This window comes from Sapajus apella, unplaced genomic scaffold (genome assembly GCF_009761245.1).
Source record: "Sapajus apella isolate SASKATOON/1434 unplaced genomic scaffold, GSC_monkey_1.0 scaffold39, whole genome shotgun sequence".
Lineage (NCBI taxonomy): Eukaryota > Metazoa > Chordata > Mammalia > Primates > Cebidae > Sapajus > Sapajus apella.
Window position 1 is genome coordinate 9889945 of NW_022436979.1, and position 24926 is coordinate 9914870.

Here is a 24926-nt window from a genome sequence, read left to right on the forward strand (position 1 = left end):
GCTTCGGAGACTTGTTTCTCAAACCCTTTCCAAAGAAACTGTAAAGATTAAAAAATTATTCTCATAATTTTGTGCTTTGGATTGTCCCATGATAATGTAAGACAACAGATACATTACTTACAGCTTTTTAAGAGATGCATTTGACCTAGATCTCTTACTGCAGATAAAACTGAATTTTGAACACATTCCCAATAAGTTACCTGTATTATTAGGGCTCTCTTAGTCTTCTTAAATATTATCTATCTAAAAATGTAAAATTTAATAAGGACATCTCTCTGGAGGTGGAAGTGCTAATAAAACAGTCGGAACTTTCAAAAATGCAGAAAAACTGGTAAGTTTAGCTGGAAATTGATGTTACTAATACTCATCTTGAAAGTCAAATAAGACTATTAATGAGCTAATATCAAAACATGAATACCAGTTAAAAATTTTCCACATATAAAATATAAAATTACCATGAATATGTAAAAGATTATTACTTTCTCAGGACGTCAGTCTGCTTTTGTTTCCCTTCAGGTAAAATGTGGGGCATAGCAGCAACCAGTGGGAACTTTTAAATTGAACTAAATGTATTGCTAAATACCAGAACCAAATTCCAAGAAAAGAATGACTTTATTTCCCCACAATTTGTTATCAATAGGAGGGACGCCTATTTTTTTTAATGGTTTAAGTTCAGGCTGTTCTTGGAGATGATCAACATGTCCTATGGGCCAAAGTATAATAATCATTCAGAATAAAATTTAATAAATATTACGTGTAAATATATAATAGGCAAAGCAGTAACTTTTAATTTCTAGCAAGGAAAACATATTAAAAAGTAGATTCACCATTCCTACAAAATTAGGACAAAGAACTCTTTACTCATCATGGTGAATTGTGTTTATACCTTTTAAATTATATTTGCTCATTCTGTATTAATTTATTTCATTTTATATTTTTAGCAGTACCTGGCATAGATGTTGAATAAACAAATTGAATGGAAAAGAAATGTTCTTTAACACAATTATGGAAAAGGCACCACTCTAATTTATTTATTATTGAAATACACCCAAGACTAGGTGCTTCTGTTTCTTTAGTATGGTGAGAGATGGTGGCATCACTTCTTCAAAGCCATTTGACAGGTGCTTTTCAAGGTTTCTTTTCCATGTTTCTGATACATTTCACAACATTCATGAGAATGAGCTTGCTTCAAGTTTATTTCTTTATGTGAATTCCCACCATTACCTATATTTGCTGAGACATTTAAATAAAATTAAAATCAATTCATGGTTATTAAATACGTATACAAGTAGCATACCTAATATATCAAATATATGCAGAATCATTGGCAACAGGTCAAGCACAGTTAATCTAAATGCCTGGTAAACAAGAATATTTAAATCATGCTTTATAGTACTCATGGATTAAAAAAAAAATCTGAATGTCAGCCACTTCCAAAAGTCATCAGCTGTACCTAAAAATACCCAGGGATTATTTTGGTGCATCTGATACTGAATATGACTCAACTATTCTTAGATATTGCTTCAGAAAGCAGCTGAGGCAACAGTGGCACAATTTTGTATTTAGATTTGACAAATGTCCATGATTCATAACACAGTTTATGGAACTCTGATTACATGGAGGTATTCCAGCTAGACACCCAGACTCTTTAGGTCACTCAGTTCTAATGGGAGGGGCCGGTGGCAACTAGGACATCTATATTCCCGGTGGCCCATAATTTTTGTAGATACTAAATTTGGGTAAACAAGTAGAGAACTTAGTGTTATCAAAAGAAAAAAGCAAAGGTAACAACCTATCTTACAATTAATCTTGGCCACCCTATTTGATAATTAGAATATTTTCAGGTGAACAGCCTGTGATTTCAGGTTCATTATATGCAATCTTAAATGGTAAAATAGAGTTAAGTTTCTACAGTCTAGTGTTTTTGCATCTCCTCCTTCCATTGACTATCAAACTGTGGTAGCTGACCTAAACTATTCACTCTACTACCCTCTTATCAGAAACTGAAATGACGTCCTTTGAACAAATTTAGAAAAAATTATTAAACAGTTCTCATCCATATAATTACCAAAGCTGAATTCACATCATTCATTAATTTACTGTGTGCCTAGATTAAGAGAATCCAAGTCATATCTGGAATAGGATTGAGACAAGTAAAAAAAATAAATGTGTGTTCACTTTCCCATCCTGATCTACCTTGTCCAGTGAAGGCTTCCATAAACCTATCTCCTTTTCCAAGGAGAGTAAGACTATTGAGGTAAAAGCAAATCATAAAAGTGTATCCAGAGAATCATAAAAAAGAGCAGTAGAGAATAAAATGGGAGTAGTTATTTATGGCAGTTTATACATTATTAAAATTGTAAAAGCAGAAATTCATTTTACTTGGATTTCTGATCTGAAGCAATGATAGCATGCAGTTTTTCTAAAAACTCATATGTGAACCTTGAAGATTTTCAAAAACGATAACAGAAATGGGATTACTCTTTAGCAATTCAAATATCAACGGGCATCAGTTTTTGTCTCTGGCCTATTTGCATTTCCTTCTTACACAGGAAGGAAGCCATGCTGTGACTCATGACTACCCCTTTCTACCTTTTCATTACAGGTCCCAAAGCAGGTGGGCATGCTCTTTCCCTTCCCTGGTGAAATTCAGTTAATCATAAGGGGAACGAGGCAAGCATATGTTTCTAATAAGGAAAACATATTAAAAAGTAGATTCATTGTTCCTACAAAATTGTGAGAAAGAACTCTTAACTCTACTCATCCTGGTGAATTATTACAAAAACAAAATTCACCTGCAGCTTCCTTTCCATGCCTCCTGATCCCCTCCTCCCATTCTCACCTCACTGCCCTGGCTTCACCTCCCTCCCTGCTGGAACTTTCACCACAAATGTCACCAACAGAAGGTTGAGACAAGTTGAAGGAGAGGATGTATTCCTAGAATCAAAAGGTGAAACTATGGATACATTTTACTCATTGAAACATTGCTATCCACTTCTGTTAGATTCTACTGTGCTTACTATACCTCAGGTAGATGAAGAGATAAAGGGATTTTGATGGGCTGGCCCGATGTTTGGACATTTTAAAAGTATGCTCTAAGGAACTAGTTCTACAAGGCCATTAAGCAAAGCAAAACTAAACAGTGATGTGTGATCAAACAGTTTGGAAAACACTTCATTCTGCCCCTCTCCCGTTAGTATTTACAATGCGTATTAGCACATTAAAGGTTCTAAGAAATCATGTTTTTTTTTTTTAAAAAAAAAGAAACATTGGCACTGCTCTCAAGACTCCATGTAAACAAAGAATTTCATCCCCGGTGAAATCCCTCAACACTTCAGGAAACACAATCTAGAGCAGAGGTCCATGAACATTTTCTGTAAAGGGCTGGAGAGTAAATATTTTAGGCTTTGTGGTAGGGTTGCCAGATAAAATAAGGACACCTAGTTAAATTTGAATTTCAGATGAATAATGAGTAATTTTTAGTAAAAATGTGTCCTAAATATGTCCTCAAAGGTATTTGTTGCATTGCTCTGTGTTTTTATTTGCTAAATCTGGCAACTCAGCTTGCTAGGCTATACAGTCTCTTTGGCAACTAGTCAACCCTGCTGTTGTAGGGTGAAAGCAACTGGAAGCAAGGCATATAATGAGCAGGAGTGGCTGTGTTCCCTGTCATTTATGAGTACAGGAACTTGAATTTCATAGCATTTTTTTTTTTGGTCAGGAATTACTATTTTTATTTTTATTTATTTATTTTTTTGAGAGGGAATTTCACTTGTGTTGCCCAGGCTGGAGTACAACGGCCCAATCTCAGCTCACTGCAACATCCACCTCCCGGGTTCAAGCGATTCTCCTGCCTCAGCCTCTCAAGTAGCTGGGATTACAGGCTCCTATCAGCACACCCGGCTAATTTTTTGTAATTTTTAGTAGAGATGGGGTTTCACCATATTGGCCAGGCTGGTCTCGAACTCCTGACCTCAGGTGATCCGCCCACCTCGGCCTCCTGAAGTGCTGTGATTACAGTCGTAAGCCACTGTACCCGGCTTGATATATATATATTTTTTTAACCATTAAATCCTAGCACTTTGGGGGGCCAAGGTGGGCAGATTGCCTGAGCTCAGGAGTTTGAGACCAGCCTGGGCAACACAGTGAAACCCCATCTCTACTAAAATACAAAAAGGTAACCAGGCATGCCAGCATGCCCCTGTAGTCCCAGCTACTCGGGAGGCTGAGGCAGGTGAATCGCTTGAACCTGGGAAGTGGTGGTTGCAGTGAGCGGAGATCACTATACTGCACTCCAGTCTGGTCAACAGAGCAAGACTCTGTCTCAAAAAAAAAAATATGTAAAAACTACTTTTAACTTGTGGACTATACAAAAACAGGCAACAGGCTGAATTTGGACCGTGGGCTACAGCTTGCTGTAATATAAATGCTTTCTAAATTAACACGGTTTAATGAAGTGACTTTTTGTAATACAACTGATTGAGAACTCTAGGTATGCAAGTATCTATATCTGTCTCAGGGCTGACTGACTCATCTTCCAGCTACTGAAGAACTGAGCTTTGAACTCTCATGAGCCTGACATGTTTCAGACCCACCTATTTAAGCATAAATCAGAGCTCAAATGGATCTAACAGAAGCAGGTTAGGGAGGGATCAGTGGCTTAGCTGACCACATGTTCCCTTCATTTACCAAAAATAACTGCATACCAATGTCATTGAGAGTGTAGGACTGAATGTTGACACCAACATTTTAGCTATTTAACTGTTTTTTTTTTTTAAACTTTAATTGAACAAAGTCAAGCAAAAAAAAAAAAAAATCCATTTTAAGAAGCCAAGAGTTAAAACTTACGTAAAACAGGGGCAACTCTTCCCTTTGAAACCTTTGAATGATATCGGTGCCCAGAGGCTTGGGCAGGAAGGTGATTGAGAGTCGCTTCTCCCACTGTTGGTTTCACATCAAACCATTCTATAAAATATGAACACCAAAGTTCTTTCTTAAAAAGCCATAATGACCATTGTCAAAACAAGATGCCATAATTTTTAAATTAGGTAAACTATTTAAATATCTGTTTATCATATTCCTTAGTGTGAATATGTAGGTTAATAATCCCTCCCCACATTGCTCACAATACATTTAATACACAAAATAGTTGCTTTAAAGGTAATATGTTTATGTTCCCATTAGTCTTTAGTAAGTTTTTATTCAATTATAACATATAAACAAAAAGGTAAACAAACAATAAGTGTAATTCACTCCAGTGAATTTTTGGACTGAATACACCTAGGGTACCATCATCCAGATCAAGAAATGATGTATTACCAGTATCCCAAAGCCACCTCATGTCTTTCCAAAACAGTATCCTAAAAGGAAAACGCTATTCTGACTTCTGTCATCATAGGTTTTACCTGTTTTTATATTTGATAAAAGCATACAGTATCTATTTCATTTTGCAAACATTTTATACTATAAAAATTGTGAATTAAAATTATTTCCATGTTTCCCATATTTCTTTTTAACTAATCCTGTAAACTGAAATACTTGGGCAATTTCCCTATGCTTCTAAAGATGACTTCCTCCTCTGCAGCTCATCCTTCACTGAGGCTTGAAGAAGTTTCTAAGGTAATTCCTACTCACCAGTCACACTCTATCAACACTAAACACAGCTCTGGTCAGCAACATTCCCAGAACTATAATTATCACAATTAATTACTTTGGCCACAAATGAGAAACATTTAAAATCAGCAGTCTCAGGAATCAAGGCTGGGGAAAGAATACTATATTCAAGAATTGCAAGAGTTGAGAAATCTGTGGCTAAGGAGAAAATGTGTTCAAAAGACAACAGAGATACAGGTTAGTTTTCTGCAACGATTGACTTTTAAACAGAAAAGTGAAGATAATGATGTCTGATTTGTGGTGTTAAAATATAACTGGGCAGAACTAAAATGCTAGACAAGAAAACAAGTGAAGGGAGGTGAAGGATGGCAGGGAGGGATCAGTGTCAACAGTGTTCTAAGATCCTTGCAGTTTCAGAAAGAGAGTAAAGATATTAAATTTAGACTGAGATAAATAGCATGCTAAAATTTATAGATTAGCACTAAAAAGAGTAGAGATTTAAAATGTTCACAGTTAGTGAGAAAAAATTATTTAGTCCAAAAGAAGATAGGTAAGATGAAAACAAGAAACAGAAAAAGAAAAAAAAAAAAAACCTCCAAATAGTATGTTAGATATGAATACATATATAACAATAGGCAGTATTAATACATTCATAATAAAACTTGCTGTAAATGAAACAGCAACAGAAAACTTCATAGAAGAACAAATTTTAGGACGTTACAAAGTATCAACAATTATAAAGCAATAATGAGACAAGGGCTGGACGTTATGGCTAACGCCTCTAATCCCAGCAATTTGGGAGGCTGAGGCTGGTAGATCACGAGGTCAGTAGTTCAAGACCAGTCTGGCCAACATAGTAAAACACCGTCTCTACTAAAAATACAAAAAAATTAGCCAGGTGTGGTGATGTGCTCCTGGCTACTCGGGAGGCTGAGGCAGGAGAATCGTGTGAACCCAGGAGGTGGAGGTTGCAGTAAGCCGAGATCACGCTACTACACTCCAGCCTAGGTGACAGTGCAAGACCCCATCTCAAAAAAATAAATAAAATAACAAATAATTAAGATGCTGAGGCGATACACATGTAGACAAAGTTGAATAGAAGGTTCAAAACCAGACCCATACATACACAAATACTGAAACGTGAGAGGGCATCTCAAATAAGTGGGGAAAAAATAGACTACTCAAATACGGAGCTGACATAAAAAAGGATGAGTTCATGTCCTTTGCAGGGACATGGTTGAAGCTGGAAACCATCATTCTCAACAAACTGACACAAGAACAGAAAATCAAACACCACATGTTCTTACTCATAAGTGGAAGTTAAACAATGAGAACACATGGACACAGGGAGGGGAACATCATACACCAGGGCCTGTCAGGGAGTTGGGGGACAGGGGAGGAATCACATTAGGAGAAATACCTAATGTAGTTGACAGGGTGATGGATGCAGCAGATCACCATGGCACATGTATACCTATGTAGCAAACTTGCATGTTCTCCACATGTACCCCCGAACTTAAAGTATAATAATTTTTTAAAAGTAAAAAAAAAAAAGAAAACATACACACACACACACACACACACACACACACACACACACACACATATATGGAGCTGAGACAATTGGTTCTTCATATGGATTGTAGATGAAGTAAGAGCTTAAATGTTTTCACTTTAATCAATTTAAACCTTAAAAGATTTCACTTTAATCAATTTAAACATAGGAGGGTATATTTATAATCTCATTATGGGAACAGTGTTAACTGTGAAGCTTGTATTCAATTTTCATTCCTGCCATAACAAATTACCACAAATATCATGACTTAAAACAGCCATTTTTATCTCACAGTATAGAAGTCTGGGTCCTGTATTTAGAGCCTCACAAGGCTGAAAGCACGTATTGGTAGGGCTGCATTCCTTTCTGCAAGTTCTGGGAATGAATCTTCCAGGCTCACTCAGCTTGTTGGCAGAATGCAATTTCTGATGTTTGCAGGACTGAGGCCCCTGTTTTTTGCCTGGCTGTCAGCCCAAGGTCATTCTTTGCTCCTGGAAGCTGCACCAGGTACCTTTTCATGCTTTCCATGTCATCCCCTGCAGCAATTGCAGGTTGAGACCCTATCACACTCCAGACCTCTTACTTCTCCTTCTGCTGCATCTGATTCCAGTTGAAGAGAGATCTCTGCTTCTAAAGATTTCTGTGATTAGGTCAGGTCTGCCTGAATAAGCCAGCATGCAGTCCCTATCTTAAGGTCTATAGCTTTAATTACATCTGCAAAGTCTGTTTTTCCATGTAAAGTAACATATTCCCAGGTTTCATAGATTAGAACATGGATAGCATGGGGACTCATTCTGCCTACTACAAAGTTTCATAAAATCAACTAAAGTTAAAAATATATATGAATGAAATAAAAAATAATATATAAATAGTATGTATAGGTAAATGAAATAAATAATATATAGATAATATGTATAGATTTTTAAATCAAGGAAATTATAAACAAAGGCAGCAGGACGGTAGTTACTCTTGGAGGGGAATGTGGTAAATGCAGTCTGAGGACACAAAGCGGAAAGTAAAGGCTTTAGTGATGCTCTATTTCTTAACCTGCATAGGGACATACAAATGTGTTTTCATCGGTATTAGTCTTCTTTAAATTGTATGTTATATACACACATGTGTGATAAATATCACAGCAAAATTTTAATGTTTGAAAACATGCAAAATGTTTCAATATAAAACTCTCCTTATTAATAACCTGAATTAGGTCTTTATTCATGAATTCGTGAGTAGAGCCAGAGACGAGAAAAATCAAGAAAGAGAAAATAAAATATAAGAGATGGAAGGATGGATGGAGTAAGGGAGGACCAAATCTAACATATCCATCTCACAATTTTAGGAGATGTTAAAATTGGTGCTCTCCTCTCTTGCTAGAAACCAGACAGAAAATGGTTTTCTTCAGACAAAGTTCACAGGGGAGAGAAACACTAATGACCTACATCTGCTTCTTTTCCCGAATGTTTGGGTGCCGCAGAAATGATGTGATCTCTTGATTCCAGACAATCAAATCTCACCTAAGATTTCAATTTATTAGTGGTATACTGAGTAACTGCTAGAAAAACAAAAAAAGATAGAGTGAAAGTTCAATTACTTTGCCATCTGCCAGTGATTCTGGCAAATGCAGATGGCAAATGCTTTGTTTGGGTACTTACAAGATGATTTCAGTGACACCTCTGGAAAGTTGCCATGATCGCCCCAATCTACTGTGCCATCTACATCCCAACAAGCCCACTATGGAAAGGTTAACATTCTCCACACAGTAGACAGCATCCACACTGAATCCTGGTAATCCAGGCTTTTCCCAAGGGATGAGTGTCCTGATTAACTCTCAAACTCCTTAGTTACTTGACATGTGAACTTATTTCCTGTGCAAGTTTACATGAGTTTTTCATACACATATACTTTTTTCTAAAAAGAAGTGTCTGTTTACTGTGTTAACCTATGCCTTCATCAAAAAGACTGAATTATAAACCGCTCCAATGCTAATAAGTCATTCCACTGCTAGCATTAAAGAAGTAATTTCCCTTTAAACCAATCACAGATGACATTTCTTTCATCTGTGCTCAAGAATAGCCTGACAGAACTTGGAAGAACTCAGCTGTTTCCAAGGAAAACTTACCTGGATTCAATTTTCTGCCTAATTTTCTTTGTAACACATGTAAAAGGGTAAGGAACTCTACTTTAAGTTCGTTGCTCAGCATGTTGGGATTGCTTAGTAATTCTGATAATCTAATGTTATCTTTAATAGACTTTGAAAGTGTAGCCCTGGAAACCAGGGGTAAACGAATCTGGTAACTATAGTCAGTGAAATTCACAAAGTCATCCTGGATACTTTTAATTCTGGAAATAAAAAATAAAATAAAATATTGTTGATAAGCAACATTTTAGTAATGAGATTTACATTATCAAACGTTTCACGTTAAACTGCAATACTAGGAAATTTCAAAGAACTTACTCTCGATGTGTTAATAAAGTGTAAACCTCTTGTATCAGTATTTCAGGTACTCCCACTTTACAATGAATTGTTCCATAGATTAGTTCTTTTGGTAATTTAAATTTTTTTCTTGCCAGGAACTTTAATAGTAGAAAGAAAATATTTTTATCATAAGCAATTCTATAAAAATCTCCAAGTACTATGAATCCATTTTAATCGCCCTTTTATTTACCTATCAACTAATTTTCTGTGTTTAACACTTTGCCTTTTAAAAGATGATATTCAGCAGGAAAACCAATCAGCATATATCATGCTAACGGAAGCGATTATGCTCAGTTTCATAGATGACTCATGACATAAACAGTTGGAATTTAATAAACTTTGTGACACACAGGAGCAAGCTGCCAACTCAGTATCACACAGTCACATACATACATGTAGAGACCCAGGAAATTAGGATGGCACACTTTAAAACAAACATCTTAACAATTAAAAGTGTAAATGATTGCTAACATACCTTCTCCAACTGTGCCCAGTTATCCAACTTGACTTTTAAAGAGGTCCCATTTTCAAAGGAGGATAATTTAAGTTCCCAGGGGTAATATATACAGAATATTTCTGCAATTAGGAAGCCATTTGAAAAGTCTCTGATCCACAGCAATTAGGAAATGAAATAAAGTATAATTAATTATGCAGTTTGTATTATTTTATAATTAACATCAGTCTAATATTTCATCCTAAAAGTATCCTGTAAAAGCAGTGTTGTTGGATTATTGCTCTGAGGAGGGCCTACTACACAATTTTGCCAAGATTATGTACATATGAAAGGTTTTGGTGTTCTTTTGATGAACCCAAAGTGTTAATTTGTATTCAATCTGCAGTTCAACAAGATCCCCAGGTGATTCATATGCACATTAAAATTTCGGAGGCATCTTTGTAAGGAATACTGAAGACAAGTTAGTACACTAGTTCCTTGCTTATCTGCAGTTTTGCTTTCTGCAGTTTCAGTTACCTTGGGTCAACCACAGTCAGAAAATATTAAATGGAAAATTCAAGAAATAGTTTGTAACTTTTAAATTGTACTCTGTTCGGTGCAGTGTGATGAAATCTCCCTGCCTGCTCTGTGTTGCCTAAGATGTGAATCCTCCATTTGTCCAGAGTCTCCACGCCGTGGACATCAGTCACCTTTTAATTATCAGATCAACTGTACAGTATGGCACACTGTGTGCAAGTCACCCTAATTTTGCTTCATAAAGGCCGCAAAGTGCAAGAGTAGTGATGCTGGTGATTCAGATATGCCAAAGAGAAACCATAAAGTTCTTCCATTAGGTGAAAAGATGAAGTTCTTAACTTAATAGAAAGTGGTAAGAATGGTTAGAATGATAAGAATGAATCTTGTATCCCTCAAATATGAAGAAAAAGAAATTCTTGATAGTTTTGCCATCACGCCTCAAACTGTAAAACTTTCAGCCACGGTGTGTGGTAAGTGCTTAGTTAAGATTTTTTAAAAGGCATGAAATTTGTGGATGGAAGACATAAACAGAAATGTGTTCTGACAGAGGGTCCTGTAGTATCCCTGGTTTCAGGCATCTACTGGGGATCTTGGAACCTAAGCCTCTCTGATAAGGAGCGACTACTTGAAACCAGAGCTCTGCAAAACATACATTGCCTTAATTTTTTATAGAATTTAGTTTACATTCCCAGAGAAAATATTAACTGCCAGTTAGGTACAACATGCCAACTTTAAAAACTTGTTGATAACTCTCAAACTAGATGCCATCTCTGACAGAGGGTAAAATGATCTTTACTATTTTTTTTTTTTTTTTTACAGAGTCTTGTTCTGCCACCCAGGCCAGGGTGCAGCAGCACAATCTCTGCTCACTGCAACCTCCACCTCCTGGTTCAAGGGATTCTCCTGCATCAGCCTCCTGCGTAGCTGAAATTATAGGTACTCGCCACCACTGCCTGCTAATTTTTGTATTTTTAGTAGAGACAGGGTTTCACCCCGTTCACCAGGCTGGTATTGAACACCTGACTCCAGGTGATCCACCTGCTTCAGCCTCCCCAAGTGCTGGGATTACAGGCATGAGTAACTGCGCCAGGTCATCAGCACCAATATTAATGCCCAATGTCACTAAAGAAAAAGCTTTGACTATTTTAATATTTTTGTAGTCACCAAAGCATTCTATAATACACTTTAACGATTACTTGATTAATGGAATAAACAAAACGCTTCGTGATATTTTGTTAAAGTCTTACTCCCTAATAGTGTTTTCGTGTGTATGCGTGGGTGGGGGGTCTGGATTTGAAACATAAGCCTGGCCAGGGTAGGCAACGTGAGGCCTGGCAGGCGGTAGAAAGAAGGCCGGGCGCCCACTGAGGGGGCGTAGGCCTGGCTTCAGCACCTGTTGATGTTCCTGGGGAAGAAGCTGAGGTCCAGACCCTGGAGCCAACGCAGAACGGAAGGAGACAGGTGGGAGCTCTTCGGAGTATGCGGATAGACCACACCCTTCTTAGGCCTCCCTCGGGTGGGAGCTGCTAGCTGAGGCGAAAGTGACGTTGACTTGGCTACAGCTGCCGCCTGCGGTGTCAAATACCCTTTCCCCTGGTCGCCGGCAGCCATAGCGCTTTCCGGGTTGCCAGGCAACAGCAGAAGGCGGGGCAGGGACTTTGAGCGCGCGGGGCGGGGTCTTCGAGCGCGCGGGGCGGGGTCTTCGAGCGCGCGGGGCGGAGTCTTATGGGGCGAGACCTCAGCGCCTGCGCAAGCGGTGCCGCCGCCCGGCTTTCCACTAGACGCGGATTTTGGAGCGCAGAGCTCTGCATTGAGGAACGCGAAGCTGTGGCCCTAGCGGTATGGCGGCGATCTGGGAAATCTAAACTCTGAGCGAAGCTTTCAATCTCGGATTTAGCTGGCCTCACTATTAACCGATTTAGAGCTTCTTTTTCTTTCATGTCATTGTTCATAAGTTTTGTATTTTAGATATTGTTGGTTTCTGCCCAGCCAAAGGCCTGTTTTCAATCCTCCAGTTTGAGCAATGGTTTGAGAGAACACCAGAGGCCAACGATAGTTTTTGGGAATTGGAAAAGATAGGGGTAAAATAATCTTTACAATGGAAACGAATGTCCACAAATTTTAACCTATTTGCTTAATTACTGCATTATTTGTAAACATTAATATTTGAAAACGGTTTGTAGGTTAGATTTTCACCCTGAACCAAAATGCTCTAGTAGGCATAATTCATCGATGCAACAAATACGTAATGAGTCTGTATTATGTGCCAGGCACCCATCTAGTCACTTGGGATCTATCAGTGACTACAATGAAAACGACTGCAAAGTTGACATAGGCAATTATAAATATTTATGTAAACACAATTATTAAAATCTTTTAAACATTTTACAGCCTTTTTTTTTTTTTTGACTTGGCCCGGCTTGAGATTTACATGCCTGTAATCCCAGCACTTTGGGTGGTGGAGCCCGGAGGATTGCTTGAGCTCAGGAGTTCAAGACCAGACTGGGCAACGCAAGGTGGAGACACTTTTGCTACAAAAAAATAAAAAATATAAATAGCTGGGTGTGGTGTGCATGCCTGTAGTCCCAAGCACTCCAGATGCTGAAATGGGAGGATCACTTGAGCTCAGGAGCTTGAGGCTGCAGACAGCCAAGTGACGAAGTGAGGCCCTGTGGATGCATACACGTGGTAGAATATTGGATGGATCTTGATAATGACTATATAATATTTTTAATGTTTATTCATAAATATGTTTATTAATAAAGTAAACCAATGTGTTCTGTATATGGTTAAGAAGAAAAACCAAAACTGAAAGTATATTCATGTTTTCTGTTAGCCAAAAAAAGTTTACAGAATGAATGAATCATTCATTAAAATTCTGTAAACTTTTTTTGAGGAACTATCCTGGGGTATGTGCTAGATCTTCATTATCCAATATGGTAGCCACTAGCCACATGTGGCCATTTAAACTTAAATAAATTCAGTTCCACTGGCTACATTTCACTTGCTCAATAGCCATATGTGGTTAGGGGCTGCCATGTTGGATAGCACAGACACAGCACTTTTCCATCAGGACAGGAATTCCTATTGAACAGTTCTGTACACCAGATCATTTATAAGAAATACAGATATATAAATATCAGTGAAAAGATTACATATGCTGAAAAGCTCTGTCATGGTAAAAATACGTTAGCACCAGAAAAGAAGCAAACATTTTGGCCTGGCGGAGTGTAAGAAGTCTTCTCAAAAGAGATGATCATTAATTTGGATTTTATAAGGTGGTATTTTAAGCTGGTTAACATGAAAGCTTTGAGTAGCTGGTTCTACTGTGAAAGGAAATTAAATCTTGGGATGCCCCCCTCCCCCCGCCCAATCACTAAGCTACAGGGAAAAGTCAAGCTGGGAACTGCTTAGGGGAAACCTGTCTCCTATTCAAAGTCACCCCTCTGTTCGCTGAGACAAATGCATACCTGATTGCCTACTTAGGTTTTGGTTTGCTCAGAAAAAAAACAGATTAAAAAAAATTTTAGGCCGGTGTGGTGGCTCACATCTGTAATCCCAACACTTTGGGAGGCCAAGGAAGGCGAATCAAAAGGTCAAGAGATAGAGACCATCGTGGCTAACACGGTGAAAACCTGACTCTATTAAAAATACAAAAATTAGCTGGGAGTGATGGTTGGCACCTGTAGTTCCAGTATTTGGAAGTCTGAGGCAGGAGAGTCGCTTGAACCAGGGAGTCAGAGGCTGTGGTGAGCCAAGATTGTGCCACTGCACTCCAGCCTGGTGACAGAGCAAGACTCCATCTAAAAAAAAAAAAAAATTATTAAGGTTATTACATCCGTGTATCTTTCTATATGCACTTTTAAAATACTTGTGACATTGAGTTACAGGACTTTGGCTTCTGGGTCTAAAAGGGACATGAAGTCCTGTTAATTCTTAAACAGCGACAGCAATTAAAGCCTCTTCTTCAGGCCCAGTAGAAGATGCCAATCAAACTACATTCCTGAGACACAGGGCCAGAAATAAAAGCTATTCAACTCCTTAAGGCCCAGGGCGTATCGTACAAGAGGTGAGTGTGAGAGATTTTAAGAACCAATTTTGAGGGATAAAATACTTTCAGTTTTTCTATAAATTAATTACTAATGTCAAAGGGACACTGATGCAAGACCAGCGTATAGGCCCTTGTATCAGATTAAGGTGGTTTTCTTGAAGCAGTAACCTACTCCTTAACAAAGCTTATAAAGGTTATAAAAGGCTTATGGAAGTTATACCTTATGGTCAAGATTAAAATTTTATAGATTGTTTATAAAATTTTGAAAAAAATGAATTGGCTTCATGTTGTTTTATTACAGCTTATTCTTTAGAAAATTAAGTCACCTCTCTTAAAGAATGAAGGGTTTTGTCTTCTTTTGAAATTCTTGAGTTATCACTTTGGTAAAATTAATAACTTATTTTACAATGACCTGGGATATCAAGTGTTTTAAGCCTCTGATATTTGACAGACTTTCCAAACTCAAATTATAAATTATGTATTTTTCTGACATTTTTAATCCTTTAAGATATTAGTTTGCCTAAAGTTCAAAAATGACATAATTTGGCTTATTTGGTATAAAAATTATAAGAAAAGCATTGTCGAATATGAAATGGTGTTTGCTTTTCTCAGGGTTTTTTGTACAAATCTGTTATTTGTATATATTCCAAAATTCAGGGAAACTTCCTATAATTCTGATATGACTTAGTGTACATTATCAGTAATAATTATAATTGTTATGGTAAATTATTGCGTGCCACAGAGGTAGCAAATTTCCTTGTTAATTGTCTTTGTGTATGGCAAATTTTTGTCATTCACAAAATTGTTGTCTTGTTTTGGTCCTCTTTAGAAGATGGTTTTATAATCAGCTATAAAACTCTAACAGGTGCTGTTAAGACAGAACACAAGGGAAAAATCAGTTGGACAGACAATTAAGGCTGGCCCTCAGAAAAGCAGCCTGCCTGAAAAATCATAGCTATAGGTAAAATAGAGGAGCCTGGGGAAAACTCGGACTGCACCTGCACAGATAAGCAGGCAAAGCAGACAAGGTCCTGCATACAGTCTTTTGTTCTTCATGTGATTAGTGGGCTCTCAGGAAAAAGTTTCCTCCTCCTTTCACATGTACTTGGTGGGCTCTGTGGGAGCTTGCATGGGGAGTGGTGGTGCTTACCTAAAACAAACCCACAATTATGCAAACAAGAAAAGCTATGTTTTATACTTACCTGGAGACATCCTGCAGCTGGATAGATGGAGAAGTTATACAGACAGCTTGAAAGATAAGAGAAGTTACTCAAACAACTACAGAGATGAGTGGAGTTTCCTATAAAAGCTTTTGCATTCAACTGTAAAACAGCAACCCATCCAGGATCCCTCTCTACTGCAGAGAGCTTTCTTTCACTTATTAAACTTCACTCCATCCTCACCCTTTGTGTCCATGCTCCTTAATTCTCTTGGTTGTGAGATGATGGGCTTAAATAACACCTTAGACAACAAGACCAGTGCCTCTCCACTGTTTCACTGTTGAATGCAGTTTTCTGATAATTTTGGAGATTGTGCCATCAGAATAGAAAAAAAAACTTTCAGGACTCATGGAGAGCTGAAATGTTCAGGAATGTCAAGCAGAACAGGAATTGCATGGACTGAACTAATAGAAGACTGAAGTAATCTTTTTGACTTTTTTCTTAAAACGTTGCTGATCTGTTTTTTTTTTTTTTTTTTCAGAGTTAAGGAAAGATTTCTTTTGTGCTGTTGACATATTTTAACAAGTTAGTATACTCCTGTGAACAAAATTTGGAGCATATTTGTTTCTTTCTACCTGATTTCTCCAGAATTTGGAAACAATTTATGAGTGTTCTTAACTTATAGCAATGCAATTATTTGCATAAGCGCAATAAGATCTGTTTTCATTTGTAACAGGACACAACTGGAAAAACTGGTTACTTTACCAAGGCTTTGACTGGAATGGTGTGCTTTCCTTTAAGGAATCAAATGACTTATAGAGCCAATAAAAGCCCCCTGGGAAAATTGGCTTCATACCTTGTCTACACAGTCCCTATACAGCGTTTCTGACCTGTGGTAAGTAAAGAATGTCACTTTCTGACAGGCCCGGGAGTTTTAAGTTTATTTTGGAACCTCAAGAGGTGAGGAATTCATACAACACTTAGGCATTTGATGGTAGAAAACCATGGCTGGGCTCAGCTTTTTAAAAGTCTTATCTGAGATTCCTTCTATGGAACAAAGTTCTATCAAAGCCAATTTAAAAGCCTATGTAAAAAAAAAAAATATTCTTGCTACATGTTATACAAATAATCAGGCCAAGTATAATCAAGCAAAGACAAATTACTAATGATTTGTCTTTAGTAAAAATGGGAAACTGGAGAGAGAAAAAATTTGTTTCAAAAAACAATAGTACACCTGTTGTTAGATTCTAATCTTGCCTAACGTTGTTCTTATTTTCTATGGTTTGTACTGAATTCTAATTTTTCTTGGCTATAAATCTTCGAAATAATTTTTTCAGGTTTTTCCTTTCTTTTCCCCCCATTTTTCCTAATTTGAAGTCACTGAAAAGCAAGCTATGCTTTTGTAAAGCCCCATGAATTGAAGCTAGACAATTTCAACTTCAGGAGAAAAATAGCAGCAACCGATTTACATATATAAGCTACTTTCATACCTGCCTAGTGATTTATGGACTTCAGAGTGATGTGGCTATATCAGTTTTCCAGGATTGCTCTTTTGTTTGTTCTTGTTTTTCTCTCTTTCTCCCCCTATTTTGACTTCATAGGATGTGACACTTTACAACCTGCTAAAATGAGCTTTCCTAATAGCTTGGGACCTACCAGTCTAGGAATAAACCATCCTAGCCATGAGAGACCAGATGAAACCGGAGACCTGAGACCCATTTTCTTCTAAAATTCATACGGCTTGGAGCAACAGGGTTTGGAACTGCACGGGTCCACTGGTATGTGGATTTTCTTCCGCCTCTGCCAACCCCGAGACAGCAGGACCAATCCCTCCTTTTCCTCCTTCTCCTCCTTCTCCTCAGCCTACTCAGTGTGAAGACGAGGATGTAGACCTTTCTGATGATCCACTTCCAGTTAATGAATAGTTAATATATTTTCTTTATGATTTTCTTAATAACATTTTCTTTTCTCCAGCTTACTTGATTGTAAGAATACAGTAGATAATACATATCACACAAAATATATGTTGATATTTATGTTATTGGTAAGACTTCCAGTCAACAGTAGGCTATTAATAATTATGTTTTCAGGGAGTCAACAGTTGTACTTGGGTTTTCTACCATGCAGGACATTGGTGCCCCTAATATTCATGTTGTTCAAGGATCAGCTGTTAAAGTTCTTGCTGTTGAATCTGTTGAATGCCTGGAATTACTTCTGTTTTCCTGATTGGATGCTGAATGTCATATTGCTTGGTACCTGGAGTGAGGTTTTCCTCTACCATTAGCTCACCTGCATCTTTCCAGGGTATCTAAGGAACTTCCTTCATCCTGTTCATGAGTGAGTGTGGATTACTAAACTTAATCAGGAGGTAACTCCAAATACAGCTGCTTTTCCATTTGAAGTGTCTTTTTTTTTTTTTAGACGAAGTCTCACTCTGTCACCCAGGCTGCTGGAGTGCAGTGGCATGATCTCAGCTCACTGCAACCTCCGCCTTCCAGGTTCAAGCAATTCTCCTGCCTCAGCCTCCTGAGCAGCTGGGACCACAGGTGTGTGTGACCACACCTGGATAATTTTTGTATTTTTCCATCAATCTTGAACATGTGAGAAAGTTCACTTAGGTTTTTAAGAGAAAGGGCTAAACTTAACCTAAATTATAAATGATAATAATAATAATAGAGAAACTGAAGTGAAAAAGTGGGAATAACCCAAGGGAAAGGATAATTTTTAAGTTGTTTTATAGTTGGATCACCAGTCAGTTGAGCTCAGTTCTGTGATGGAACAATGAAAGCTTTCTGCCCTGGAGGCCTTTCTTTTCTACTACGTATCTATTGACTTTCTCAGAAACACCAGATATATGCTGTGATTATAAAAATCACAGAAGTTACCTTTTTAATCCAAAAAATTGTTTCAACAGTGTCTATCTACAGTAACTGTTTTACTATACTTCTTAAGTCTTATGTCACATAGTGACTATTTTTTTTGTTTTACTTTGTGAAATTTTGTCCTTGAACTTTAGTGTGTGTGTGTATATTTATATATATGTATGCACAAAATATGTATAAATGTATAACATCGTATGTATTAAATATCACATATAATATGTATTATATGTCACATATATATAAAATATGTTTTGGATTAGAAGGCCTTTGAGGTATCTATTTTTTAATCTGTGATATTCTATCTTAATGCTCATAACTCAGTGATTTGGAAACTGTTGGTGAAAAAATTAGTGCAATTGAGTCATATTCTCCATGATCTTTCATTATAAAATATAATGAGACAAACACAAAGCATTTTATTCCAATGAATAATAATCACACTTTAATATAATAACAAACATACAATATATTTAAGTTAGAACACCGCTTTGATAAGACAATCATACTCCAGCTAAGATACAAGGTACAGATGTACTGAAATTGTAAAGTGTCCATTTTCATGTTTGATATTTACTTCTCTTACTGGACCAAGACCAGTAAGACAGATGTGTTGCATTACCCTTACAGTCTAAGACTTCACCTCTAGCTCAGGGAAGATACTGGTGGAAACCTGTTTTTACCAAAAAGCAGCTTTATTATCTGTTTAACCAGGTTATTCTGTAATAAGAACTCCATTTTAATGTACATTCTCCATTACGAATGTGTTAGACTGAGATATTCTATAAAAAAGACATTTAAAGGGCCATATTCACATAGAAAACATTGTTTAATGCATACGCTACGTTTGAAAATCTCAACAAACGTTTTAAATCTCGCCTGATTTTTTATTTGTCTGCCAAAATGCAAGCTTAGTGATCGGGGCTCATATACAATCTCTGGAAGTTAGCCAAGAAGTCACAAGAAAATAAGCCTAGGGCTGTTGAAAATAGTGATCCAAATATTTACTTTATCAAAATTTAATAAATCTATATAACTCACCAAAAGCTGTTTTTGTTTTATGCAGAGTTGTGTGTTAATTATCCTATTTGTAAAATCATAATAGACCCTGAATTACAAAAAAGGCATAACATTTTATTATGTTTTCTGTTGCACTCGAGTACAGTTAAAGCCGAGGAGAATAGACATAGTATTTGCCCTTGCAGAGGACTAGCTCGGTAGTGTCTTCTTTCATACAATACTGTCTGTTGCTATTACTTGCAAATACAGTATACTGTAAACCCTTGTTTTGTGTAAAAAGAATTAGAAACAGTGCAGTTAAGTTCTCTATATACATGTTTTAAGATCTCCAAATGTATTAAATGGCACCCACTCTTTAAAAGCTCCACAATTTATCATCTATCATTGATAGGCATTTGGGCTGGTTCCAAGTCTTTGCTATTGTGGGGAGCTGGGGAGGAATAGCAGTGTGTAGGGGACTAGGGGAGGGATAGCATTATGAGAAATACCTAATGTACATGATGGGGTGATGGATACAGCAAACCCCCATGGCACGTATATACCTAGGTAACAAACCTGCACATTCTGCACATGTACCCCAAAACTTAAAGTAGAATTTTAAAAAAGAAAATTATTTACCCCCCGCGAAAAAAGCTCCACAATTTGAGTTTTTATCTTGCATTATTTTAATATCTGCAGAATGATTTGATGATCCTCAGAATATGATCCAGGACCTCTTTGTCAATTAGATATAGAGTTCATTTTCTTAAGTCCAAGTATGACTAGCTATTGACAATTTCTGAAATGGAAGAAGGCTGGAGTAATATGTATGTAAAAGCACTGATAAGAGATGATCAGGAGCTACTCCTGAAAAGGAGGAGGTCTTAAAATTGCCTTACCCGGTGTGTAATGTTCTAAATATCTCAGGGTGAAAGGGCAGTACTGACCTTTCATTTTATCACTTTTCTGTAACAGGTCCATGTACTATGGAGAAAAGAAGTGACTTGTGAGTACTTTGAGGGGGGTAAGGGCGTAGGCAATTTATTTTTATGAAGCGGTCGTTTTAATGACCAGTGGATATCACTCAACATAGTGGATTTCCTGAATAAGCATCATCTTGGTTTCAGAAAGCATATTAGATGCTCTTTGCTAAGCCATACTCATATTTTATGTCAATATCAATAACAAGTTAGCCAATTATAATAGCAAAAATTAAAAAGTTAACCCATTAGTTGAAGAATATAGCCCTTTTAAAATATAATATGAATAACTTTACTAAGAGTTTTCTTTCCAATTGGAAAGAAAACATAAGATACTTTTTTTCTAAGTCAACAAGAGGATATATTGAAATAACAAAAAAATAGGTATTATAAATATGCTATAATCCAAAGACAGTATACATTATAAAACAATAGTATTAACTAATACACTTAAAATTAAAATTGATATTTTACTGCTTCCCTGGGTGATCTGATACTCACTTTTACCCTGTCTTTAGCATATTTTAATATGAAATATTCCTTAAGCAAAAGAAATAAAAATTTTGATTTTCAAGATATTTAGAATTATTTTACTGTTTTATCGATACTGTAAGAAATTCTTTAGTAATGTTGGCAGCTGGAGCTGTGGGATAAGGTGCAATCTTGGACTTCCTATGTAGTGTCTGATGCAGAGTCGGCAGAGTTGGCAAAGAGAGCTTGGGGTGGCTACAGGAAGATGTGAAAGTACTTGTTAATTAAAATAGAAATTAATTTTTTATGTTGCAAGATACATAAAACAAAATCATAAAAACTACAATGTTTTGTGCTATGAACACTATACTAGGGAAATTTATGTAAGCAGTTATATTGCTTTTATTCATGAGATCTTATTATAATTGAGATATATTCCATATACATTCTTTAAAGCATTATAATCCTCAGGCTTAAGAAATAATTGTTGCATTTAAAGCCTTAGAAAAAGTCTGCTTTTTGAAGGAGATATAAATCAAAAGTCCTGAGAAGTGTTACTTACTAAAAGAAGAAATTTTAAAATTAGGTTTAATATTTACACTAAAAGAAATATTATATTCCCTGGACCAGGCTTAAGAAACCCTATTTTAGAACAAAAGTCTTAAATGTAAAAATATTTCCTAATTTCATTTCTATAATATGTTATAGAAGGTTCATGCCCTTATAAAATGAGGCATGTTCCAAATATAAATCAGCAGATATTACACCAGAACTACATATAATGCATCACCAAAACAAACAAAATGTATTTAACCAAAGGAATATCATAGTTTAGGTAAGATAAAAAGAGAAAATTAAAATCATCATCTTTTTTAATTAAAAAATTATCTACTTTCACAAATAATGTTTGACATTTTATGCCACTGTTGCTTTCCACGCCAACAAAAAGTCTCTCACTTTCATCTTGGGCAAAAATATTTTTGCTTTTGTACATTTCCACATGTATTTTTCTTACCTTCATGTTGAAGCAGTATTCTTTCCACCATACTGCTAGACGTAGCTACATCTACAGGTCGCAGAAGCTCTGTATTTTTGGCATTGATATCTGCTCCAAATTCTAGCAGTAAGTTTACAATTTCTGTACTGGATTGTTGAGCAGCAGCATGTAATGGAGTATCCCAATACTTGCCTTTCTGTACATCAGCACCTACATGTAATAGGGAGTGAAGATAAATATAAATGAAAATTACTAAAGTCAGTTGCCTCAGTGGGTGTAGAAAAGGAAAGGCAATAGAGGAAGGTTACCAAGGGGACTTCAACTCTGTTATGAGTGATATATATATATATATATATATATATATATATATATGGAGTATCCACATACACACATATGCCTCATATTTACATATACATATATATAAACTGGGTACATATGAATATGAGAGATACATACATTTGTTATGTTACTTTCTGATACTTTTCTGTATGCTTGAACTATCATAATAAAATTATTTTTAACTTTTAAATGATCTCAAAAGTAATCATGTTAACTAATATTATAAAGAATGCACAATTAAGTTCATTCATATTTATCTTCATCATGGTTGATGGCTTTTAGAATTATTCAAGAGCTTATTGCTATTATTCTTTTCATTTATTTAAGGCAACGAAGCTCTTTGGTACTCATAAATGTGTGAGCTATTTAGGTAACATATATATAGATTTTCCTGCCACCTTTTACTCATGTAGTTTAAGTCAATAAGTATATAAATATATTGAGCCTCTTAAATCTAAAGGAACATTGATGATGTCTGCATGAAATGAAATTTTAAAAAAATGCTTATGTTAAAATACAGCCTACATGTTAAATTACCTATTGCATATTACTTTATCCCAGTGCAAAGCCTGGCATATGGTGGTCATTCAATGTGTCTGCAATAAATAAATGCTGTTTAGTACTGTTAAAAATAACCATCCCATCTTCTGGTACATAAACAGTTACAACACCAGAAATGTCTACCAATAAAAATACATAAGTTCTTTTCAACTCTGTTTTCCGTTACTATCTGTAAAACTAATGATGTCTTTAAGAGGCAGTATACTTTCAGTGTCCCTTTATGGCCCTTCTGCTCCTTTCAAATTTCAATAAATGTAATCATTTTCAATATTTTTTAAACAAATATAAAATGTTTAGGGAAAAATTATATTCTGTAGCAAAATTTCCATAGAGAAAGCATAAACATTGTTGGTTATGTCAATTTTATGGAAGAAAAGGGCCTCCAAATAACAATCAATCAACAATTACTAACAGTTCTTTTCCATATTTATTGATTTGTTTATTTTAAGATGGAATCTCACTGTGCCACCCAGGCTGAAGAACAGTGGCACACTCTTGGCTCACTGTCACCTCTGCCTCCCGGGTTTAAGTGGTTCTCCTGCCTCAGCCTCCCAAGTAGCTGAGACTACAGGTGCCTGCCACCACGCCTGGCTAATTTTTGTGTTTTTAGTAGAGATGGGGTTTCACTATGTTGGCCAAGCTGGTGTCAAACTCCTGACCTCAGGTGATGCACTTGCCTTGGCCTTCCAAAGTGCTGGGATTATAGGCCCACATAGTTTTTAAAGCCCAGTACAAAACATTTGGTGGAAAGAATAATATTCCTAGCAAACCAAAGAAACACTCTAAAGCAGCGGCGTTCAATCTTTTGGCTTCCCTTGGCCACAATGGAAGAAGAATTGTCTTGAGCCACACATACAATACACTAACACTCATGATAGCTGATGAGCTAAAAAAAATAAAATCCAAAAAAGACCTTTAATATTTTAAGACAGTTTATGAATTTGTATTGGGAGGCATTCAGAGACATTCTGGGCTGCATGTGGTCCCTGGGCGGCGGGTTGGACAAGCTTGCTATAGAGCATAAATTCTATTGATCATATAAAAAATTACAGGAGAACATAGCCAGAAAATAACAATCTGTCAATGACTAGTAACAGAACTCATGTCTAAGACTGACTAGGTGTAATAAGAATGAAATAGTAGATGTAGACCCTGCTTGCAAGAAGTTTCTCTGTTAGCTAAGATAATGTGAGTAGTGCATAAAGGGTTTACTAAAAATAAAGATCAGTATATATCAGGGATCAAATGACTCTCATAAACAATAAATAGCATAGAACTTCATTTATTCATTTTATGTATCTACTAAACTTATGTCACATGAGAGGATAAGAGAGAAGAACCATGCCAGAGAAAAGAGGTGATAATCCAAATCCTAAAGGGACTCCCAGTCCTGTGATGAGTGGGGCCACTATGATCTCAATAGGTTAGAAATATTTTTCAGGGTCTGGATGCGGTGGCTCACACCTGTAATCCCTGCACTTTGGGAGGATGGGGTGGGTAGGATCACAAGGTCAGGAATTTAAGACCAGCCTGACCAATGGTGAAACCCCATCTCTACTAAAAATAAAAAAGAAAATTAGCTGGGCGAGGTGGTGCATGTTTGTAGTCCTAGCTACTCGGTAGACTAAGGCAGGAGAATCACTTGATCCTGAAAGGTGCAAAGGTTGCAGTGAGCCAAGATCGCACCACTGCATTCCAGCCTGGGTGACAGGGTGAGATTCCATCTCAAAAAAGAAGAAAAAAAAATGTTTTTCAGGGGACTAAAGCTAACTTACTTGAAACAAATCTTGAGGAATTGATTTGTTTTGAGTAAATGGAAAAGGGCAGTGATTCTTTTCAAGTAAGCAAGACAGAAAGTACAAAGTCTAGAAAAGT

General features: G+C 36.6%; 2 protein-coding genes across 7 annotated transcripts in view; both read right to left on the reverse strand.

Annotated features, from left to right (window-relative positions):
- Positions 1 to 1029: 1029 nt before the first annotated feature.
- On the reverse strand, positions 1030 to 12225 carry SPATA4 (spermatogenesis associated 4). The gene is given in 7 exon segments (XM_032298706.1): positions 1030 to 1171; positions 1173 to 1233; positions 4849 to 4965; positions 9288 to 9508; positions 9624 to 9742; positions 10120 to 10249; positions 12008 to 12225. Coding segments are annotated over 7 exon segments (909 nt in total). The 3' UTR covers positions 1030 to 1128.
- Positions 12226 to 20331: 8106 nt separating this feature from the next.
- The window catches only part of ASB5 (ankyrin repeat and SOCS box containing 5), a 114750-nt gene continuing 110155 nt past the window's right edge, over positions 20332 to 24926 (reverse strand). For 5 of the 6 annotated variants that reach the window (XM_032298701.1, XM_032298702.1, XM_032298700.1 and 2 more), the window contains 2 exons: positions 22170 to 22361; positions 20332 to 21409 (listed from right to left, as the gene is read on the reverse strand). In XM_032298701.1, the coding sequence (XP_032154592.1) occupies positions 21282 to 21409; positions 22170 to 22361 (320 nt within the window). In that variant the 3' untranslated portion in view covers positions 20332 to 21281. The remainder of the gene's footprint in view (positions 21410 to 22169; positions 22362 to 24926) is intronic. The other variant, XR_004275328.1, reaches the window with a different exon arrangement.